This window comes from Garra rufa, chromosome 3, assembly GCF_049309525.1.
Source record: "Garra rufa chromosome 3, GarRuf1.0, whole genome shotgun sequence".
NCBI lineage: Eukaryota > Metazoa > Chordata > Actinopteri > Cypriniformes > Cyprinidae > Garra > Garra rufa.
The window spans coordinates 29409447-29432585 of NC_133363.1; the positions used below are offsets into that span (position 1 = coordinate 29409447).

General features: G+C 39.2%; 1 protein-coding gene across 1 annotated transcript in view; it reads left to right on the plus strand.

The window, feature by feature from the left end:
* Positions 1-23139, plus strand: part of prkdc (protein kinase, DNA-activated, catalytic subunit) — a 33379-nt gene that overhangs the window by 7079 nt on the left and 3161 nt on the right. The window contains exons 19-78 of the mRNA XM_073836595.1: positions 35-121; positions 269-388; positions 536-695; positions 802-908; positions 1098-1188; positions 1992-2155; positions 2277-2429; positions 2646-2753; positions 2859-3085; positions 3194-3288; positions 3377-3476; positions 3593-3726; positions 4287-4517; positions 4663-4892; positions 4992-5200; positions 5470-5602; positions 5700-5858; positions 5991-6194; positions 6329-6517; positions 6611-6715; positions 6902-7069; positions 7311-7438; positions 7529-7736; positions 7853-8031; positions 8282-8450; positions 8735-8800; positions 10425-10488; positions 10679-10827; positions 10912-11049; positions 11138-11257; positions 11339-11482; positions 11787-11938; positions 12112-12243; positions 12331-12442; positions 12584-12711; positions 12800-12949; positions 13064-13237; positions 13651-13749; positions 13913-14123; positions 14266-14458; positions 14592-14798; positions 14921-15036; positions 15116-15247; positions 15343-15522; positions 15680-15891; positions 15984-16122; positions 17094-17282; positions 17645-17869; positions 18062-18170; positions 18381-18483; positions 18799-18961; positions 19132-19306; positions 19471-19655; positions 20193-20373; positions 20565-20722; positions 20942-21153; positions 21227-21314; positions 21498-21641; positions 22806-23013; positions 23112-23133. Of these exons, the coding sequence (XP_073692696.1) occupies positions 35-121; positions 269-388; positions 536-695; positions 802-908; positions 1098-1188; positions 1992-2155; positions 2277-2429; positions 2646-2753; positions 2859-3085; positions 3194-3288; positions 3377-3476; positions 3593-3726; positions 4287-4517; positions 4663-4892; positions 4992-5200; positions 5470-5602; positions 5700-5858; positions 5991-6194; positions 6329-6517; positions 6611-6715; positions 6902-7069; positions 7311-7438; positions 7529-7736; positions 7853-8031; positions 8282-8450; positions 8735-8800; positions 10425-10488; positions 10679-10827; positions 10912-11049; positions 11138-11257; positions 11339-11482; positions 11787-11938; positions 12112-12243; positions 12331-12442; positions 12584-12711; positions 12800-12949; positions 13064-13237; positions 13651-13749; positions 13913-14123; positions 14266-14458; positions 14592-14798; positions 14921-15036; positions 15116-15247; positions 15343-15522; positions 15680-15891; positions 15984-16122; positions 17094-17282; positions 17645-17869; positions 18062-18170; positions 18381-18483; positions 18799-18961; positions 19132-19306; positions 19471-19655; positions 20193-20373; positions 20565-20722; positions 20942-21153; positions 21227-21314; positions 21498-21641; positions 22806-23013; positions 23112-23133 (9038 nt within the window). The remainder of the gene's footprint in view (positions 1-34; positions 122-268; positions 389-535; positions 696-801; positions 909-1097; positions 1189-1991; positions 2156-2276; positions 2430-2645; positions 2754-2858; positions 3086-3193; positions 3289-3376; positions 3477-3592; positions 3727-4286; positions 4518-4662; positions 4893-4991; positions 5201-5469; positions 5603-5699; positions 5859-5990; positions 6195-6328; positions 6518-6610; positions 6716-6901; positions 7070-7310; positions 7439-7528; positions 7737-7852; positions 8032-8281; positions 8451-8734; positions 8801-10424; positions 10489-10678; positions 10828-10911; positions 11050-11137; positions 11258-11338; positions 11483-11786; positions 11939-12111; positions 12244-12330; positions 12443-12583; positions 12712-12799; positions 12950-13063; positions 13238-13650; positions 13750-13912; positions 14124-14265; positions 14459-14591; positions 14799-14920; positions 15037-15115; positions 15248-15342; positions 15523-15679; positions 15892-15983; positions 16123-17093; positions 17283-17644; positions 17870-18061; positions 18171-18380; positions 18484-18798; positions 18962-19131; positions 19307-19470; positions 19656-20192; positions 20374-20564; positions 20723-20941; positions 21154-21226; positions 21315-21497; positions 21642-22805; positions 23014-23111; positions 23134-23139) is intronic.

The following is a 23139-nucleotide window of genomic DNA, read 5'->3' on the forward strand; positions in this document are numbered from 1 at the left end:
ACTCTATGACAAAACCAGTGTTTTTTGTTTATAGAACCTAAAAGAAGAGTCAAAAAGTGTTGGCAGTGGCTCAACCATTGAGAATGCTTGTTTCTCGCTCCTTGCAAAGTTTGGAAAGGAGGTGCAATTTTAACTCTTTTTGCCACTTTATTTCTGTTAGATGCTTCAACATTTCTGTAAGCTTTGTTTCATTCTTAAAAGAATTTTTATTCTGTTTGTGTTGTTGTATATGATGAATGCGATGATGAAGGTTTTGATATTTCCTCAGGTTTGTGTACGTATGAAACAATATAAAGATGAGCTGCTGGCAGCATGCCTGATGTTCATCCTTTCTCTTCATCCTGATATGGTGGCTCTGGATATGAAGGCATATATCCCTGCTCTGCAGGTTAGAAAATGAAGGGAAATTCAATTTTGTGATCCTGAGGATTTTTAATGAAAAGAATCACATTCTGATTCAGTGTTTTAGAAACTAATTGAAACATGATAGTATTATGGAATGGAATATCATCTAGTTTCACTGTTTTGGTTGCAGGCTGCTCTGCGGCTAGGTTTGAGTCATGCTCCTTTAGCCACAGCTGCACTGGATGCTCTGGAGTCCTGGTCTTCTCTTATCCCAGCTGCCATTATGCAGCCACACTATGCAGACATACTGCCACATTTAGATGGCTACCTCAAAACAACCACTAACTCTGGTCAGTTATACATAATCTAATCATATATTTCCTTAATACTGTACTGTCAAAGAAATGTTCACTGCGTACAAAGTACATTTATTTTTGATTTTAATAACCCCTTTAGAAAAAGATGATGGGAGTATGGAAGTGACATTTGTATCAACGGGAACAGCAAAAAGTTATGGACAAGTCATGTTGAGGCTTCTGAAGAAATCAAAATACTTTTCAGTGGTAACAAGATTGATTTGTTTGCCATATTTTGATTTTGTCTGTTTCGTTAATCTAATCAATTCTGAGATGTAACTAAAATAATGTCTTTTAAAATTTACATGCATACACAGGTATTAAATCGATTGTTTGTAACAATGGTTATTGAGCACATTGACAGTGGTGTCCTAATGTTACTGTGGTCTTTGTCAGGGAGACGAGTCTCCAATTGGTGCTGTGAGACGCAGAGTGGTATGTCTGCTTGGACACTTGGGAGGACAGCTCAATAGGAGCCTTGTGACAGGTAGTTTTGTTTCTGTTGCTTTAAATAAATTCATCATTGACTTTATTAAACATCTAGTACTTGTTCACTTTGTGTGCTTGTTTCTGCTTTATCTTGCTTAGAGGCAAAGTTCACTTCCACAATAAATAAACATTTCCTGATAATTTACTAAACCCCATGTGATCCAAAATGTTAGTCCTTCAGTGTTCAGTTGCAAAGAAATGAAGGTTTTTGAGGTAAACATTTCAAGATTTTTCTTGATATAGTGGACTTCAATGGTGGCCAACAGGTCCAAATTGCAGTTTTAATTGAGCTTCAAAGGGCTCAGCATGATCCCAGCCAAGGAATAAGGGTCTTATCTAGCGAAATGTCATTTTGTACGATTTTGAAGTTGGAGGTGAACGTGATGTGGAGTTATTCGCCCTACCCCAACTTTTTGAAATGAAGTACACAGAGGAAGAACTAACCTCGCGTGACCTTTCCATGTTCCACGCATCGCAGAGCTAGGGCAAGATGAGCATTTGTGGTTAAAAAGTATATACATTTTTTTTTTTTTTTAAGAAAATTACCGATCAATTCGCTAGATAAGACCCTTAATCCTTGGCTGGGATGGTGTAGAGCCCCTTGAAGGTGCATTGAAACTGCAGTTTGGACTTTTTGGGCACTACTCGAGAAAAATCCTGGAATGTTTTTCTCAAAAACCTTAATTTCTTTGCGACTGAAGACAGAAAGACATGAACATCTTGGATGACATTTTTCTTCTGGAAGTGTACTTCTCCTTTAAAAACGGGCTCTTTTTAAAGTTTTCTCTTATCTAACCCAAGCTATTTCTGCTGAGGACATGATGAAGCGATATGTGGCATGGGACTGTGAGAAGAGGCTGAGTTTTGCCGTGCCTTTTAAAGACATGAAGCCAGAGATCTACCTGGACTCCTTCTTGCCACGAGTCACAGAGCTTGCACTGTCCTCCAGTGACAGACAAACTAAAGTAATCATAGTCCTTAGCCATCTTATCTAATTTACTTGCCATTGTTTACAAGGTTTATTAATGGTTTATTTATTAAGTCAATAAATTTAGGCTAAAGTTGATCATTCTGTCTGGTGTGTAGGTGGCAGCGTGTGAGCTTCTGCATAGTTTGGTCATATACATGGTGGGTAAAGGAGCCCAGATGACAGAAGATGACAAGTCTACTCCTCCCATGTACAACCTACACAGAAAAGTCTTTCCTGTTCTTCTACGTTTGGCCTGTGACGTCGACCAGGTCTTTTACCTTTTGTGTGCTTGAAATGTTTTGTCCTTCATTAGTCACTGTAAAGCATAGGTTCACAACCTTTTTGCAAACCTTTTGGAAGTTTGCTGAGGCCCCCTGGTTAAAAAACACCTGAAGTTCGTGGTTTCATATGTACATTTTGTCTCCTTTCATCAGTCTCTTTTACAAATGTGTTTCTCAAACATTGAAACTTTAATGCTTCTTCAGGTGACAAGGCAGCTCTTTGAACCACTGGTAATGCAGCTTATCCACTGGTTCACCAACAACCGAAAGTTTGAGAGCCAAGACACAGTGGCAGTGCTGGAGGCCATTTTGGTGAGTAAATCCCTTTAGTAGACAACTTTTATTCAAAATTGAGCCAGATGTCTGTAATTACACCTCTAGAAACATTTGCTGTAATTCCCTGTTTGTGTTGCACAGGATGGCATTGTGGATCCGTTAGACAGCACCCTCAGAGACTTCAGTGGCACTTGTATCCAGGAATTTGTCAAGTGGTCCATTAAACAGACCACCCCCAAACAGCAGGAAAAGAGCCCAGCCAACATAAAATCTCTCTTCAAACGTATCTACAGCCTGGCCTTACACCCCAACATCTTCAAGAGGCTTGGAGCTGCACTTGCCTTTAACAGCATGTACAGGCAGTTCAGGTCAGTGGTTGCATTGGATTCAACATTTCAGCAATGCGTTCTATGTCATCTTGAGTAAATGTAAAAAGTGAATGCAAATGTTTATATAAATATTGTTTTGTTTCTCAGAGAAGAGAGCTCTTTGGTGGAGCAGTTTGTTTTTGAGGTGTTGGTGGTGTTTGTTGAGAGTCTTGCTCTGGCCCATTTTGATGAAAAATCCCTAGGTAAGAAACTGAACTATTTTTTGTCAAGACATCGTGTTGGATGGTCATGTCTTTTATCTTGGGTTTCATATTGGTTTTGTCTACACAGGAACCGTCCAACAGTGTTGTAGCTCCCTGGATCATCTGAAGAGGATCATTAAACACAAGGCAGAGTCACTCAATAAGAATTCCAAAAGACGAATACCTAGGTACACATACATTTGATTATGATATTATTCTTAAAACTTCACATAAAACAAATGAGTAATGTAAATACGCAAACATTTTGTAGCTAGCTGACAGATGTGTATTTTCTACTTTTCAGAGGTTTCCCTCCAGATCAGTCTATGTGCTTGTCAGATGTAGTCATGTGGCTGCTGACCCAGTGTGGAAGACCGCAGACTGAGTGCCGGCACAAAAGCATGGAGCTCTTCTATGAGTTTGTGCCTCTGTTACCAGGTACCACCAGGATATTTATAATGAGGAAAACACAGTGGTTTTATTGCCAATCAGAGACTCTCCTCTTTGGAGACTGTTCATTGTTCCTCTTCAGAATTTGAACATAACTTAAAGAAATGTAAGAGAACTGACATGAAATGACATGCCAGATTGTTTAAGAGCTTGAAATGAAAAATTGTAAAAAATATTCACTTGTAAATTTGACTAAAAATGTTGGTCTAATAATGCTTCTTCAATTAAAAAACAGTGGTTGTTGATGGAAAAAAGTAAAATAGAATGAGTTTTTTTTTTTAGGAGCAACCTCAGAATTTCAGGAGGTATTTACTGTAGTTTCAGTTTTAAATCATTACATGTTTTCTTGAAAAGCTTGTTGATAAAATGTCATTAGAATTTTTGCATAGATGTGATCTAGATCATTTCGAACCTCTAACACTAGGATCATAATTATATATCAGAATGACAATTAAGATTATTAAGAAAAACAAAACATTATTCTTTAAGATAACTTTCAGCTTTATTTCTATATGCATTCAAAATGTTTCTTTGATTCTTTTGGTCAGGTAATGCATCTCCTGCGGTGTGGCTGGATGAACAGATAAAGAAGCGTGGTCCAGGATTTCTTATTTCATGTTTAGAGGGAGGAGGTTTACTCTCCCAGCCTACTTTGAGAGAAGTGGAAGCCCCCTTTAGCATCAGAAGCACATTACAATGGATGGATCTTCTACTGGCTGCTCTTGACTGCTACAACACTTTTACAAACCTGCGCTGTATGCAACCCCAAAGGATCCTGGGTGGGTTAATCAACATTGTGATTTACACACCAAAGATGTGGCTTCGAACTGCAAATGCCTAAACTTGCTACATGCTAAAAATACATTGCACAACAATTCTTGAAACTGATGATTGTGTCTTTCTCCTGTTCCTCTCCTCATCCAGGCACTGGTGAGAAGTCCAGCTTTTTGCCAGCTCTCCGTTTCTTCCTTAAAGAGCTGTCCATGCAGGATGTTCAGGTTGCCAGGGCTTGCTTCAAAATGGGTAATGCCGGTCAGCCACACTTCAGCCCTCGTGAGAAAGAGCAGTACAACTACAGCAAGTGCTCCATCATTGTCCGAATTCTGGAGTTCTCCACCATGGTACTGCAGAAATGTCCACAGGACCTCTGGAAGGTATGATTACTTTTATCAAAGTCTACCTGCCAAACATCTAGTGAGGCTATCAGAACATACAAAGTAAAAACATACCATGCTTCTTCACTTTCTCTTAAGATAATGGAGCAAGATGTTTTCAACTCTTCCTTCTTTACACTGGTGGCGCTGGCGGTGTGTGAGCCCTCTTCCATTGGGTTTAACATGGCAGATCTGGAGGTGATGACTCAGCTGCCAGAGGTGTGCGCTCCTTTGCTTATAGCTTTGGCATCAACGCCTTACAGGACACAGCTGGAGAGCAGCATTAGGAAGAAAATAACCGTACAGAGGTATGTTATATTTTGTATGTTTCAGTAACTTGAGTTGTGAGATGTTGTGGTGGTTCCACCTACTCTGACACGTTGGACAGTGGTTTTGGAAAGCTTTTTTCCTGATTCCATTGTCCCTCCTTTTTCCTATTGTCCTATCAACTGGGGTTACAGTTGAAATATTTTTGATGACATTATAAAATGAACAGATTTGTTTGAATTTAATTTATCTATGCACTTGTTCATGTGTGTGTGTGTGTGTGTGTGTGTGTGTGTGTTTTTATGGATAGTGTGGAGGAGTTGTGTGCTATTGATCTGTATGAGGTGGACACCAGAGACAGTCATGCTAGCATGCATCTGTTACTCTCAGCCTGTAAGCAGCTTCACCAGTCTGGGCTGCTCAACTCAGTTCTACATAGTCAGGTACACACTGAATAAATTAATGTTATTGTAGTTCTTTTCAGTCTACACAATGGTTACATTAACATTTAAGGTTATGATATTAACTGTTTCTCTGTAGGATGCTAGTTATGGTTGCTCTCTGGGCTCCAAACTTCTCACTAGTGTGTATAAAAGCATTGCTCCAGGAAGCGACAGAAAGTCTCTGCCCTCCATGGATGTTGGCAGCAGGAAGTTGGCAGACAGGCTTTTGCAGTTGTTGTTCTGTTTGGGTGATCAGGCAAGTGGTTTAAATTACAGTTAAAATAAGTAAAGGACTAAGATATTAAAATGTTTGGTTGTTCATGTTTTTATGCATCTGTTAAATGAATCAAATCTTAAAAACCTGTCTTTATTTCTCTAAACAATTCAGAGTGAACAGACTGTTGGACTTTTGCTGAACACCATTACACTCTCCGTCCCTCTGTCTGGCAGTCTGAATCCTCACTTCCTCAGCTTTTCTCATGGAGAATACTTCTACAGCCTCTTCCAGACATCTCTCAATACTGAGTTACTCCGTAGAGTAGAGCACACAGTGCCGATGCTGCTGGATTCAGCCAACCAGAATCCCAGCATGGTGAGCCGTCAGTCTAGTCATGCTCTTTCTCTGTCTGATTGCTTAGGCATACTACAAATAAGTGGTAGTAAGAACAGCTTGACCATTTTCTCTAAAAGCAATGAAATCTGAAAGCTGTTTGACTGACTCTTTAGGTTAGCATTCTGCTAAATGGTATGTTGGATCACAGTTTCCGTGAGCGCTCAGTTAGGAAGTCCCAAGGCTCACAATTGGCTGAACAGGTGCTCAAAGGCTGGGCTTTACTCAGGCCGTGGTGGGAGGGTCCTGCAGCCTCACCAGAGAGCAAAACTTCAGCCCTTTCATTGCTTGCCAAAGTGCTTCAGGTACCACATCAATTATGCTTTATTTTCAGTGCATTGTAAAGCGCTGAAATGGGTACATGAATGTGATTGTAAATCTTTTTTTTTCATCTGCAGATCGATTCGTCTGTATGCTCCAATACAGATCACCGAGCATTCAATGCTGTGTTCACCACTTTCACAGCCCTTCTCACAGATATATCTATGCCATTAAATCTCAAGGTAACATTTTTCAGTTTTAAGCGCACATTTATTTTTTAAATTTATTTAATATTTTGCATATATGCACCAAAATCTACGCCAGTTATGCACAATACTCAATCTTGCAGTGACATAATTAAATTGGCACTTCTTTATCTTTTTCGATTTCACTCTCTTCACTCTTTTCTCTCCACTTTCTGTTATTAGAGCCAGGCTCTGATCATGCTGCCCTTTTTCACGACATTACCCAGCATGCCCCTGGAGGAGCTCAGGAGGGCTCTGGAGACTCTGGTGGCTACTCATTTCCCTATGCAGTCAGATGAATTTCCTCCCGGATCACTTCAGTGCAACAACTACATGGACTGCATTCGCAAGGTGAGATGCTTAAACTAGATGTCAGACACAGATGTTTATTTTACTTTTTCTTTTCTTGCACAGTTTCATTAAGACTTGAAATCAGTATATTAATGACATTGTCTTTTATTTTTTACAACATTTTGTTTCTTAATGTAACCCTTGTTGAAAAAAATGAAACAGGGAGGTAACGGGGAGTAGTCAAAAAAATTTCTTTTATTGTAAAATGCTAATAATTGGTCCTTTGTTTTGATATGATCAGTTTCTGGAGGCCCTGCAGCTGTCTCAGAGTCCTTTGTTATTAAAACTCATGGCTAGAGTTCTGTGCCGGGACAAAAAACATATCATGGAGGAGCTCTTTCAGACATGCTTTCAAAATATTGCTCGCCAGTAAGTTCAAAAAGATTCATCTTCAAGTGTTTATAGTTGCTTAGATTTATTTCTTATATGCATATGTTGCACATTATTTCTCTTTGTCAGGTCCCAGTTGGAAAGACAGGTTCTTCTCCTCAGCTCTGTTTACCAGTCATTTCAAGCCAAAGATGTGCCTTCAAACTCCATGCTTATGGGTCTAATAGACAGAGTCCTTCTGCCAATGGCTTCTCACTGCAGCCCTCAAGCACTCTCTCAGTTCTTCATTACTAATATTACTGATATCATGACTACTCTACAAGCACGCTTTACCAAGGTCACTTGCATCAGTTTGTTAAAGTATAATAAATATGATTCATGTGGATCTAAAATGTTTTTGCACTGTCATTCAAACATACTGCTATTGTGTGTTTCTTGTCATCTTTCCTCCAGTCTGTTGAGTCAGTGTTTGAGAGTCAGATCATGATGAAAATCGGCTGTTGTAAGCTGCTGGAGGTGTTATACTCTCGTCTGCCTAAAGAGGAAGTCTATTCTAAAAACTCAGCTATCAACCAGGCCTTCTGTGGCACAGGCAGTGCAGAAGGCAATGAGCTTTCTAAGAACCTCCTCAAGTATGTATTACTTTTTTTTTAGTAATTCACCCACAGTTAAAATTTATTTTATCGAATACATTCTGTAAGAGAAACTCTTTATGTATTCTTTGCAAAAATAGAAAGTATTTCTTTTAATCTATTAAATATGTTGATAAGTAATAAAGTTAAGGCTTAGCCTCAGGAATTCAGGAGCAAACTGCAAAAAATGCTATAATTGTGAAGTAGATTTAATTTTTAATATCTGAACCTAACCAATACTATATATCAGATCGTGTTTTGAGGCCTTCACTGAGAACATGACGGGAGAGACGGTTCTGCTGGAGCTGAGGAGACAGTATCACTGTGCTGCTTATAACTGTGTCATCGCCCTGATCAGCTGCAGCTTCAATGAGACCAAATTCTATCAAGGCTTCCTTTTCACTGAGAAACCTGACAAGGTCTGTTACTGTACACACAAAGAACTCAATATGTATTGTGTACAAGCAGTGTTCATAATGTTTGCACAGTTCATATTACAGTTCATATTTTCATTTTTACAGTATAATTATGATAATTGTTGATTTCCATTTGTTATTTCTCTTAATGTTGCATAAGAAAGGCACACACATTTCTTGTAAAACAGACTTATAATTTTAAGTGTGTCCGTCTCTCTAATAGAAGTATAACATTTTTATATTTGTAAGTTAATTTGTTGCTTGTTTGTTTGTTTTTTTTACCCCAGAATCAGTTCATTTTTGACAACCTCATTGATACGCAAAGGGTGTACAACTTTCCTATAGAGATTGATGTAAGTAAAGCTTATTAAATATAAGGCTGGGTTTCGACACAAATTTCAAGATTGGATTCGATTCTGATTCACAAGCGTGTGATTTGATTCAGTTTTCAATTCATTATCGATTATTTTAGATATATATCAGGTACGGTACATGCCAAAAGTCAGTTGGTACTATTAAAGGTTAAAATTAACTGATGTGCATACAAATGCTTACACTCAATTAAGTTTTTTATAATAATAAAGTACTATTACATAATTATATTTCTACTCCAATCGGTCACTCCACATTAAATAAGGGCTGTGTAAAATTTGTCAGAATTATTCAAACATAAATTAAATATTGAAGAACAGCTCAAATTATAATGAATGTTATATAGTGCATATATTTAGAGAAATGCTCCTCTGTAGAGTTATTTTTTCTAGCTAATGAGTTTGTGGTCACCAGATATATTTTTCTCAGGTGAATGTGATGTTATACAACATTGTTTACAAGCTGTTATATTGACATCTTTGTGTGAATGAAACACTAATACATAAGACAAAAATGGATTTTGGGAAGCTTAATGGTGTGTTCACACCGGACGCGACTTGCGCGGAAAAAACGCGCTATTCGCGCGTAGTTGAACGCTTGAACATTTGAGTTTACTCGCGCCATTCGCGCGGTAAAATTCGCGTCATTCGCGCGTGACATTTTCTTCACAACAGACGCGAATTCGCGTCAAGGGAGGGGCTTCTGCCACTCGTCAGCGGGAAAGTAGTTGTAAAATAGGTGAATGAGCTCAATTTGCCAGCTTTAGCTTGCTTGTAGTCTCAATATGTATGTATATGTAGGTCAAATTGAGTAAAGAGCGTTTTTTAAAACTAACCAGATTGTCCGACCTCTTCACTCACTTTATTCCTAGCAAGATCCCTTTTATTCCTGTTTCTACAAAAGTCCAAAGATGTATCGTACAGCTCCGAGGAACCACAGACAGCAACGGTGATATTCGGATTTCTGCCTCCGTCACTACTAGAGCAAGCTCCTGATTGGTTAACGCGGCGCGGATTTTCGCCAAAGTTCAGATTTTTGAACTCGCGCGGCAATCGCTTGAAACGCTCAATGCGCGCCGCGCCATTCGCGCTATTCGCGCATTTCGCGCCGCCTCATTCGCGCGTTTCGCGCCGCAGGATGGCTATTCGCGTCTTTGCATTGACTTAACATGTAAATCACTCGCGCTTGCCGCTTCATTCGCGTCCGGTGTGAACGCACCTTAACTCTTTTTTTTTAACATACCTTTGGATGTTCATTCATGTTTATTTCATGCTGACACTGGAGGAGATGATCAGTTCAACTGCGCTTTACGCTGCAACGATCTCCACAATAAACAGAGCCAAAACGGCATTTATTGTTTGAATACTGTAATTAAATGGAGAGAATTTGAAACCTGAGACTTTGTTTCATATCAAAAGTAACAAAGCAAAAAGCTTGTAGCTAAAAACAGGCTAGATTAATCGATTCTTGGGATTTAAAAATCATTATAGTTTCGTAACCATGAGAATCAAACAAGATCGAGCAGTCAATATTTTTTCCCCAGACCTGTTAAATATGTTATATTTGTTTTGTGTAGTATTGTATCATGTTTCCTTACGTTCACAGGTCCCTATTGAGAGGAAAAAGAAGTATGTCATGATCAGGAAAGAAGTGAGAGGAGAAAATGGAGGTGAGTTGTCTGACATATCTACAAGCTTGTTAACTGCATGTTTATAAAGATAAATGCCATAAATATATTGCAATATTTATGAAGATGCTGTTTTTGTCATGTACATTCCAGGACTGCTTTAAGCATGAATGCATTTATAGCTGCCATCTGCTCTCTTATAAGTTCTGTTCATTATCTTGTTCTCTTTCAGATGCACCTGTGTATCTCTCCTCCCAGTCCTACATGGCAGACAGCAGTCTGAGTGAGGAGATGAGTCAGTTTGACTTCTCCACTGGAGTTCAGAGCTTCTCCTACAACTCCCAGAATCCTTCAGGCGAGAGCAGCTCTGGCAGGACTCGGGTTAACTTTTTTCTTCTTTAGCGGAGGTTATAGGTTTTGGAAGATTATCTAAAAAGATTTATGAATAAATATCTGCTTTGTTAGGAGCGTAAGGAGGTTGTGTCTCAGGATGAGACTGTGGAGCTTGAGATGGATGAGCTGAATCAGCATGAGTGTATGGCCAATATGACGGCACTGCTGCGCCACATGCAAAGGAACAACATCACCCCTAAAACAGAGGAGGTCAGTCTCATCATGACCTCAAGGGCGTGAACAGTTTTGCCTAAATTTCAAATCAGAACACTTCTGAATGTGCTATGTTTTGTTTTAGGGAGTGACACCTAGTGATCTTCCTCCCTGGATGAAGTTCCTGCAGGGGAAACTGGACAATCCATCCACCCCACTAAACATTAGACTCTTCATAGCCAAACTTATCATCAATACTGAAGAGGTACCGCTTCAGAGGGTTCTCTTTGCCATCACTGGATTTATTGATATGTTGTATATGTTTATTGTACATCTTCATGTCCAGATATTTCGTCCTTATGCTAAATTTTGGCTGGGCCCACTGGTGCAGCTGGTGGTTTCCAGTAGCAATGGAGGAGAGGGCATTCACTTCATGGTTGTGGATATTGTGGTGACTGTCTTGTCATGGGCAAGTGTGGCCACACCAAAGGTATTTTTACTCGTGTATTGATTCTCAGTGTATTATTTATATTAGGTGGCCTTAACAACTACTGCCTGTACTTGCATCAAACAAGTGCAATGTATTTATTGTGTTCAAATTGCACTGCAAAACACTTTTGCTGCTATTGAGGTGGGATATGGATAAGGTTAGAGACAGGTTTGTTTGTATGGGTGGGTTTAAGTTTGGGTTAAGGTGTAAGAGACTGTCAACTGTCTAACTATAAATGTAATTACACCTAATATAAAGTTGGACCATATATTGTATTTATTGTCTTATGTCTCATACTGTTTAGGGTAGCACAAGAGATGAAGTTTTGGCCAATAGGCTCCTTGGATTTCTGGTAAAGAACTGCTTCAACTCCAAACGGGCTGTATTCCGCCACAACCTGGAGATCATCCGCACAGTTGTGGAATGCTGGAAGGACTGCCTCACAATACCCTATGAGTAAGAAAAACAAATCTATCAAAGTACTTTTATTATTTATTAGTTTGTAAATTAAGTAAAAATATTTCAGAATGTGAGTTGCTGAAATTTTAGGATTAGATTTTTGTGATTTCATGCTGAAATGACAATGGATGCAAAATCATGAGGATTTATTTTCTTTTTTCTTCCCGTAGTTTGATTTATGAACGGTTTGCTGGAACTGATCCCAATAGCAAGGATAACTCTGTTGGACTACAGCTTTTAGGCATTGTAATGGCCAACAATCTTCCTCCTTATGATGCTGCATGTGGCATTGAGCATGACAGGTAAACTTTTTGTTAACATATAAATATGTAAACATTATAAATATGAATTTAAAACCAGTGTTGTTCTGTCAATTTTCTGTGTTACAGATACTTTCAGTCACTGGCCAACAACTTGTCATTCATCAGATATAAAGAGGTTTACTCAGCGGCTGCTGAGATCATTGGTTTAATCCTAAACTACATGACTGAGAAGGAAAGCGTACGTGTGGCTGTTTGTTCCTGCCAAACTGTATCACATTTGGCATCTGAGATATTTTGTTTTACACTGCAACATGTTTTAAATGTGAAGGTTGTCTTTAGATAGTATCCAGTAACCAACTATTATTTTTCTTTCTTGTAGCAAAATGAAGGGCCCTTATTTAATATTACTGTTACAAAGCTTATGGATTTGAGGAAGAAGGAGGTGGATGACAAATTTATTGTTTGCCTGAGCAAAGTGTCCAAACACTTCCCATGCTTAGTGGATCGGTGAGATTAATGTTTTTTCCCATTAAGTCCTATGCGGTAAAAGCTTAAGGATATTTCTGTAAATAATGCTTGTCTTTATATTCCACAGATTTGTAAATCCTGTGTTTTATTTACTGCCAAAGCTGCATGGCATTTTGAAGACACACTGCCTTGAATGTGTGCTGAGTCGTGCTGATGTCATCCCTGAAATATACCTGCACCTGAAGACCAAAGGCTTCTCACAGATCATGAGCCACAAGTCTGTTAATACTTCAGGAGCTTGTTTAATTTCCTTGCGTTATTTCAGGTTTTATGTCTGTGATTGTAAGTATCATAGATAAACCCCCTTCACATCACATCCTGTGTCTTTCAGAGATGAAGGCAGGCAGCGGGTTTGTCTGGATATCATACATAAGATCCTGGCGTGTCTGAAACCAGAAGAGCTAAAGGAGATTTTGGGAGCCGTCACAGCATTTGTGTCTCACCCTTCTCCTGTCTGCAGAGAGAGAATGTATGACATCCTGATGTGGATCCAAGACAACTACAGGTAACTGATGCTATAAACCTGCCCTTATCCAGTCCTGTTCCTAATTTTTTCCTTTTACAGTTGAATATTCAATATGTTGATCAATGTTGAAAACAATTGACTCTTCACAAAGACCCCCCCCCCCCCCCAGTTCAAACGGCACATCAATGGATCGTCTTTCCATATTTACTTAAAGCACAAAATAAACATGAATAAACATCAGAAGACATATGGTTTCAACAGCAGGTCCACTGACATTAACCTACTTAACCTATAAAATGGCAGATTTGGTGTTATGATTGGTCAAATCACTAGTCAGACTCCCAGTGGCGGGTAAATTGTGCTGCATAAATGTATTTTTTTAATCTTGCTGACAATGACCCCAAACTTTTGAACAGTGGTTTACATACAGTATAATAATGATGTGTTTGCAGTGACTCTGACAGCATGGAAGACAGCACTTCTGTTGAAGTGCTCCGTGTGGCTCGAGAAAGTCTCCTCCAGGGACTGACAGATGAAAACCAAGGCTTACAGTAAACAGACTAATTACCTGTTTTGATCATTTTAATTTTACTTTGATTTTTCACAGTTTTAAACTAAATTATGCATTAGCATTTGTTTAATTGAATCTCACAAATCGGTATTAACACATGACCCTAAAGTAATTTCTCACATCCCTGTGTGATTTCTCTTAAGGCTTTATGTGCGTAATTTCTGGAGTCATGAGAGCCGTTTACCTCCAGACACACTGGAGCGCATGCTTGTGGTGCTGAAGTCACTGTATTCATCCCGCATTGAAGAACAGTTCCTCAGTCTGGCCACTGACCTGCTTCTCGAGATGACCAGTCGCAGCCCTGACTACACACGCAACATGTTTGAGTTCCCACTCTCTGAGTGCAAGTTTCAGGTAAGAAATGTTGTTTATTACAGCATATTTGTATGCTGTTTATTTGGGTCTTTCAATCATACCGAGTGTCTGATTCATTTAAATGCAAGTTATTTTTCAAGACCATAAATTTAGTGCTTTCCGTTCTATTAATGTATTCCAGGACTATGCCATTGACTCTAACTGGCGTTTGCGAAGTACGGTGCTCACACCAATGTTTATGGAGACCCAAGCCACCCAGGTTTCTGGCAGTCAGGGTTCAGAGGCTGCAGGTAGCCAGGCGGCCACAATGAGAGGTCAGATCAGGGCCACACAGACGTCCCTGGAATTCTCTCAGACTCTGGCTCTTGGTGCAGGTACCTCAAGAAATATAAAATGACCTTCAGTTCTCAGCAGGCTCGGATTTGTCAATGAGAAGAAAATGTATTAAAGGTTAACTAATGACAGTTCACATGTCTTTCTGTGTACTAATAAACATCTGTTTTTTAGGACGTCGTTCAGCATATAACTGGTTAACTGGGAGTAGTGTGGACACACTGGCTGATTATTCCCTTTCATCTGATTCTTTATCATCACTCTTGGTGTTTGAGAAAAAAAGGTCAGAACGTACCCAAGCTGCCTGGAGGGCCGTGGGTGCAGGGTTTGGCTCTAAACGCCTCACCGCTGCCAGTGATGAAACAGACAGTCGGAGTGCAGGTGAGACACCAAAAAAATATAATTTATTTAAATTTGATTTCTGACAATTCGCCATTCAAGGTTGGACTTGACTAGCATCAAGCTCTTTCACAGTGAATCTCTGTTGGTTGATTTTCACACAGCTGAGCGGGAGCGACGTGCAGACATTCTGAGGCTCAGGAGGAGATTTCTAAAGGATAAAGAGAAGGAGAACATCAGATTCGCCAAGAAAGAAATTCAGTCCCAAAGAACTGAAAGGGTAGGTTTACTTAATAGATAGACATTTGCATTATCATTTATTATGTTTTTCATATAACACTCTTTTCTGTGTTCTACAGGAAAGAAGAGCAGATTTGAAGATCCGTCAGGATGCTCAGGTCACTCTGTACCGCAGTTATAGAGTTGGAGATCTTCCTGATATTCAAATTCAGTACAGCAGCCTCATCGCCCCACTACAGGCTCTGGCACAGGTTCATTGTGATTCAGGATTGTTTTCATGATGTGTTCAAGATGTTTGAAAGTAATAGATTAAATATAAACAAATTTGTTTAAATCTGTCGTACAGAGGGATGCCACATTGGCGAAGCAGTTGTTCAGCTCACTGTTTGCTGGGGTGCTGGTTGAAATGCAGGGATCCAAGTCTAGTACAGACTCAATTGCCATTCTGAAGGATCTAGTGCAGACCCTGAACACCTTCCTCAACAAGAGCACTGTCTACTTCCCTCCTTTCATTTCTTGTGTGCAGGTGTGTATACATGTGTGCTTATAAGCTAATGAGGCAATAGACAGCAAAGGAACAAACAGAGTTATTATTTGCTTAATATTCTTTACATTTGCTATTGACTAGTGGGCTTGTTAATTTTATTATTAGCCCTGATGCAAGCACATTTTATACATTACAGGACATGAGTTATCATCATAAGGCCCTTCTTGGTGTTGAGCCGGCTCTCGTAAGTTCCAGCTGTCTCTCCAGTCTGCAGCAGCCCATGGGCATCCTGTTACTGGAGGAGAGTTTGCTTCATGGCACTGGAATGTCAGAGGAACCTCCTCCAAAAAGAGCACGAGGCAAACGAGAGCTGCCACCTGACACAGAAAGATGGATCCACCTTGCCAAGTAAGACAAACTCCCTCATGAATGTCAGAAGCACTCACTGTTTTTCATAACACAGCCTCATCAGTTCTTTACTGATTCATTATCCTCTGTAGACTTTACAGGTCTTTGGGAGATTATGATGTGGTCAGGGGAATCTTTAGCGGCAAGGTTGGCACAAAGTCAATAACATTCACGGCACTGCAAGCAGAGGCAAAGAGTGATTATGCTGAAGCTGTGAAGCTCTACAATGAGGTATTAATGGATGTTTTTTTGGTCACAAACACACTATGGAGACATAAACAGATTCAGAATATACAGAATATACAATTAGCCTGCCTGATCTCATAACAAAAACATATCTGTGGGGACCTTTTCGCAAGATGCGAAATACATACCAAGTACATATCACTGCAGTTTCCAACAGAAATGAACACTAGAGGCAGTAAAACAGTGAGCACTTTTCATACACAGAATGTCACGAAACATTCATGGTGGTACGTATTTCACGTCTTGTGAAACAATTACCACAGGTACGTTTTCGTCATGAGATCAAGTTGTATTTAGCACTTATTTTGATTTTAAATGTTTGTTAGAGAATAGGGTCACAATGTCATATTTTCTTTTTTTTTAAGATTTATTTTTTGGCATTTTTGCCTTTATTGTGATAGGAAAGATTAGTAATGACAGGAAGCGAAGTGGGAGAGAGATAGGGGGCATAATCGAGAAAGATTAGAACATGGGAGCACAGCGGCGCTGTATGTTGGCACACTGCCCACAAGGCTATCGGCCCAGACACAATATCATATTTTCACTACAACAACAATATTATCGCAAAATATTGATAGAAATTGACATAAATATAAAATAGTTAACACTATCAGTCAAATTAATCTTTCACTTTGTTTACTGTGTTTTCTCGCTTTTTTGTGTTTGCTCACCCCATCTGTTTTTCAGAGGAAAAAAAACTCCCACACTGGTGATTTAACTCTATTACTGGCTTTTTTTCCCTTTTTGACCAGTGGCAAACAGTGCTCATGTGCATAATTTATGAATATTCATTATTTATACAGAGCTAGTTGTTTTTCTTTTTTCCATTTCTGCATATCAGAACATGTATCTGAATTTCATTAAATACAAATGTATTTTCAAAAAAAGTTGAACATTTTATACAGAGTGAGAGTGCTTGATAGCTGACCGAATTGTGATGTGTTGTTTTAATTCAGGCACTGAACAAAGAAGACTGGCATAATGGAGAGCCCACAAACACGGAGAAAGATTTCTGGGAGATTGCTGCACTGGAGGCCTATAATCACCTGACAGAGTGGAAATCTCTGCAGTATTGTGCCACCGTCAACATTGACGACAGCTCACCCGTCAATCTAAAAAACATGTGGAACGAGCCATTTTATGTGGTACTATAAGCAATTTTGAGCGGTTACAATTTAGTCATTAATTATCATATCATCTAAAATCTAACACTTTAGATTAGGAAACACATTCACTATTAACTAGGAGTTTTCCATCAATAAACTCCTAATTCGCAGATTATTAATAGTAATGTAGTTGTTAAGTTCAGGTATTGTGTCGAGTTAAGGGATGTAGAATATGCAGAATAAGGCATTAAAATGTATATAATAAGTATTAATAAACAGCCAATATGCTAATAATTTGCATGTTATTAAGTAACTAGTTAATGGTGAGAATTGGTTCCTAAAATAAAGTGTTACCATAAGATCATATCCTGCAGTAATTCCCTATTTTTTGTGTCTAATAGGAAACATACCTGCAGTACATGATGCGTAGTATGTTGAAGCAGTTGCAGCTTGGGGAGAGAACCCAGGAACTGCTCAGCTTTGTCGATGCTGCTATGAAGAAAGAAGAGCACAAGATCATCATGGAGACCCATTACAGTCAGGAGCTGAGTCTACTGTACATCCTGCAAGAGGACTATGACAGGGCCAAATACTATGCCAACAACTGCATGCAAGTCTTCATGCAGGTCAGTTTCAATAAAACTAATAAACCAATTAGTTGTTTCACAGGGAGTATATATTTTCAAAAGGGGGGTTACATAAGCACACAAACATGTTTTTATTTGTCATTGAATAGTTTGTGATCTTGCTTTTCCCTTCCAAATAATGTCAGAAATGCAAATACCTGAATTTTTTTCACATTACATGGTATCACATAGAACTACTCAAGTATCGACCCGCTGTTAAACCGTAGCCGCCTGACTGTGCTACAGTCTGTCCAAGCTCTCACAGAGATCCAAGACTTCTTGAATTATATCTCAGGAGAGGGTGAGTAATTGTTCTCAGTGTTGGGTAAACACTTAACTACACATTACCTGTACTTAACATTTTAATAAAATTAAATTATGAATAATTACAACTAGCTCTAAGTATACGTCTCTTTAGTAAGTACATGTACAGCAGTTAATTATTAATGCTTAGTACTTATTTGTGTAATTACACCTTAACTTATATCGAAATCTATCCAATTGTTCCTAGTCTCAGCGAATTCTCTGAAGTTCATGATCAAACGGTGGACCAGCCGCTATCCGGATGCTAAACTGGACCCCATGAATGTTTGGGATGACATCATTACATCTCGGTGAGTCTGCTAATTCACAGCATCTTCCTGGGAATACAGCAGGGATCCTCAAATCTGGCTCACAAGATCCACTTTCTTGCAGAGTTTAGCTCCAACCCTGATCAAACTCACCTACCTGTGATTTTCTTATGATCCTGAAGACACTTGATTAGCATGCTTGCGTGTGTTTGATTAGGGTTAGGAAAGTGGATCTCGTGAGCCAGATTTGAGGATCCCTGAAATACAGATTTCTTACTGCTGTTATAGTGAAGAAATGCTTCACTTGTAGTAATTGTGTAGAAAACATCCCATCCTTGCTTTCATCTTTGTTTTCAGTTGTTTCTTCTTGGATAAGATTTTGGAGAGGCTGACATCCACCCCTGAAAACAGCATGGAGGTAGATGGTGCAGAGCAGGCGAGTGGAGAGGAACTTGGAGTGCTGGTGAAGAACTGCAAGTTCAACATGAAACTACAAATGGCAGACAGTGCATGGAAACAGGTGCTCAGGGTTTACAAATATTAGGGCTGGTGCCTGGTAGTTTGCTTTCTACTTCTGTGGAGGGAAAAATGAATAAACATCAAATTGTTTTAACATCATATCATATTTTTGTGTTTAAACCAAAGAAATTAGGAACAAATTTAATGTAATATGTTAAAATTGTTTGACAGAATAATTTTCCGGTGGCATCCAAGCTGTTGAAGGAACTTCACCGGGATGCAAAGACTGATGATGCCTGGTTGGTCCGCTGGGTCCACAGCTTCAGCCGTTTCTCTCACAGAAGAAGCGCAGGCCTTGGATCTGCTGAAAAGATCAATGTTTTGCTCAAGACTGTTCCACTTCTGAGTATGAACAATCCCCTTTCGTCATACAAAACACACACCATTTTAACCCTGAACCAGGCTTACTTTTCAAGACTTTTTGCTAAAACAAATTTAGGTTTCCAGTATAATACCAGTGTATTGAGCGATTTTTCATGGTAGACACCATTACTGTATATTTATTTACAGTTGATTCTGGGACACAAAGTGAAGGCTCATCTGCTCGAATGCTCCGTGACCAGAAGATCCTTCTGGGCACCACCTATGACCTTATGGCCAGAGCTGTGGATCGAAGTCCTTCTGCCCTGGAGACTCTTGGGGAAGATAAAGTACAAAAGATTCTCCAACTGTCAGGGACCTCATCTATCACCCAGGTAATGAGTTATTTAGATGTAACATTTTGGGATATATTGTTAATTGAAACCACAGATTAGGTAATTGCTATTGTAGAATTGGTCATGTTTCAAATTAAATTAGCTTTGCATTTAAGCTGCACATTTTGAATGCAAGAAACAACACCATATACACTACTGTTCAAAACTTTGGGGTTGGCGTTTGGCAAAATAAGTACTCCCATTACTCCCATTTACTCCAGTTTACTCCATTACTCCAGCCTTTAAGGGATAGTTCACCCAAAAATGAAAATTCTGTCATATTACTCACCTTCATGTCGTTCCAAACCTGTAAGAGCTTTCTGACCCTGCATAGACAGCAACACAACTGACACATTCAAGGCCCAGGAAGTTAGTAAGGACATCATTAAAATAGTCTGTGTGACATCAGTGGTTCAACTGTAATTTTATGAAGCTATGAGAATACTTTCGTGCTTAAAGAAAACAAAAATAACCCTTTCAGTATCACATGAACCTTCAGAAATCATTCTAATATGCTGATTTGTTGTTTTCTCTCAGGTGGTGGAGGGTCTGCAGATGCAGGCTTTGGAGATGTTGCGAAGTGCTGCACGTAAGGCAGAAGAGGAAGAGCAGTCCTTCAGCCAGCAGCATGTGAACACACATGGTATCGTGGAGGCCTACATGACCTTGGCCAACTTCTGTGACCAAAGACTAAGAGAGAGTGAACAGAAAGAAGACGGTGAGGCAGCTGCGGACCAGTGCAGCACTCAACTGCTCTCATAAACCTAGTAGAAAGTTAAAACTAATGTAGAGCACCCTCTGAGTGTCTCACAGGATTTATAATGTCTGTTTCTGATTCCATGCATCCAGGTAATGGGTTACAGTGCAAGTTGATGTGCTTATAACAACACTTTTGATGTTTGATTCTAGCAATCAGTCCTAAGCTGCAGTCATTGCCTGGACATGTAGTGAAGATGATGCTGAAGGCATTGAAGCTCAACTCGGATGAGGCCAGGCTCAAATTTCCTCGTCTACTGCAGCTAGTAGAACTGTACCCTGCAGAAACCCTGGACCTGATAGTCAGAGAGGTGTGAGAAGATCATTTGCTTTGATTTTAGGGCTCATGTACAGTACAGTCAGCCAGTCATTATAGCAAAATAAACCCTGATGTAAAGCTTTAGAGTATCTGGAAACGCTAAACACAATCTTTTTACAAAACTAGTTAACAATGCGTTATCCTTTATCTTCTTTTGAAGTATTAATTTTTGAGCAAACTGCTTCTCTCGTGTTTTATTTTGACCTGATAGGTTGTTAGTGTGCCTTGCTGGATGCTGATTGGCTGGATCAGTCAAATGATGGCTCTGCTTGACAAGCCACAGGCAACAGCAGTTCAGCATGTTATAGAGGAGATCGCAGAATGCTATCCACAAGCCCTCATCTACCCGTACATGATCAGCAGTGAGAACTACACCTTTGAGGAGTCTGCAAGTGGTCAGAGGAACCGGGAGTTTGTTGAAAAGTATGTAGGTCTGTTCAGCTCTATAAAAGGCTTTGGCCTTCCTGATATTGACAATGTGTTGTTTGTGTTCCAGGCTAAAGTCATTACTGGATAAAGGTGGCGTCATTCAAGAGTTTGTAGATGCCCTTCAGCAACTTACTAACCCTGAAATGCTTTTCAAGGTACAAAGAAATTTCACCCTCTGTTTTGAGATGTCAGACCCATTCAAGTTGCTTAAACAGATTGCAGTTTCAGTTGGTGCTGCTAGTGGCACAGTAATTATACACTACCCTTAACTTACTGAGACATGATATTTTTATGGCACTGTTTGTGGTAGTTTTGATCCGTAAGTAATGGTTTGGCAGGATTGGTGGGATGAGGTGAAGAATCAACTGGACAAACCAGACATGGACAAAAAGAAAATGAAGCAGCTCTATGAGGAAATGGCTGGGATGCTTGGTGATTCAAAGTCTCCAGGATTTGGATCTTTCAGAAGAAAATTCATTCAGGTTCACAACTTAGAATGCTTATTAGGGGTGTGACGAGATCTCGTGGCACGAGACCTCGCGAGACTCCGATGTGTCCCGCGAGATCTGACTGGTCTCGCGAGAACGTGGCGATATCATGGCAAAACATTTTGCAGTGTTTACATTAGGGCTGCATGACTAATAGTTATATAAATATCACGATCTCTATTCAAACACCCATGCGATCTTATTCATGAATGACAACGATTCAGCATTGTCTATTACAACTGTTTCACGCTCCACTGACGCCGATGTGAAAGTTATTGAAGACATTCAAATCTGCATTCTTACTGCTATGGTTTCAGAAAGCAACACAAACAGTCTTTTTAACCACATAATCATCATCATGTCTTTGTTACAGACATTTAAATAACATAAGTACTGGAATAAAAGCTTATAGTTTGGATATAAACACTTATTGTCTACAGTAGCGATCAAAAACGAAAGTATAACACGTATGTAGAGTAACGTTTATTCTCTTCACCAGGAGAGGGCGACAACTGCACGTTTAAAAAAAGTATTTTTCATTGAATTAAACATTCAAGAGATTCCAATAGTGAAAGTCTTTATTAATTGAGACACGGGCTCCTTCATTTTTTTTTCAGACTTTAGCAATGAACATTATTTCAGAACCACTAGTAAATTATGTAATTTTGTTTAATTTTCTAATCCTTTTTTTCTTCAGAATCGTGATCTCCAGTTTATAAAAGACAATTGTTTTTCAGTTTACCCAGAATCATGCAGCATTTTTATTACTGCATATAATTCATTAAAATATAAGTTTAATTTCATAAAGTACAAGTTCATATCAAAATGCACCTACATTTATTTTATTTTTTTTGCATTTTGTGTTTTTTGTTGAATAAAATACTATTGTCCCCTATATATTTCATCGAGGATTTATTTAAAAAAGTAAAAAAATCTCGTCTCGTCTCGTTCTCGTGAGCCCAAAATCTCGTCTCGTCTCGTCTCGTCTCGTGAGATAAGTGTCTCGTCACACCCCTAATGCTTATACTAAGGACTGCACATTTAATTGAAAAATAAACAGTAATGAGATAATTAGTTAGGCCTATATTTGTTTTTCTATGTTTCTTACATAGATACAAAGCTTTGGTCTACTGTTCATTATTTATGTCCTTGTCACAGAAATTCTATAAAGATGTAGAGAAGCTGATTGGTGCTGGTGGGTCCAAGTTGTATGAAAGACGAAAAGATAAGGACTTCCTTCAGCAGGTGGACCACCTGGCTATCTCAATGAGAAATTTCCAAAAGGAACCAGGGAACATGAAGGAATATTCACCCTGGCTCAGCAGCTTTAAAGCAGAAACACTCAAAAATGAACTGGAGGTACCAGGTTAGTTCAAAACAAAAATAATGTCATTTGTTCTCATTACTTTAGAGTTCTGCATTTAGTGTTTGTCTTTTTCTCTGGCTCTGTTTTTTCCTTCACAGGTCAATATGATGGCCAGTCGAAGCCTTT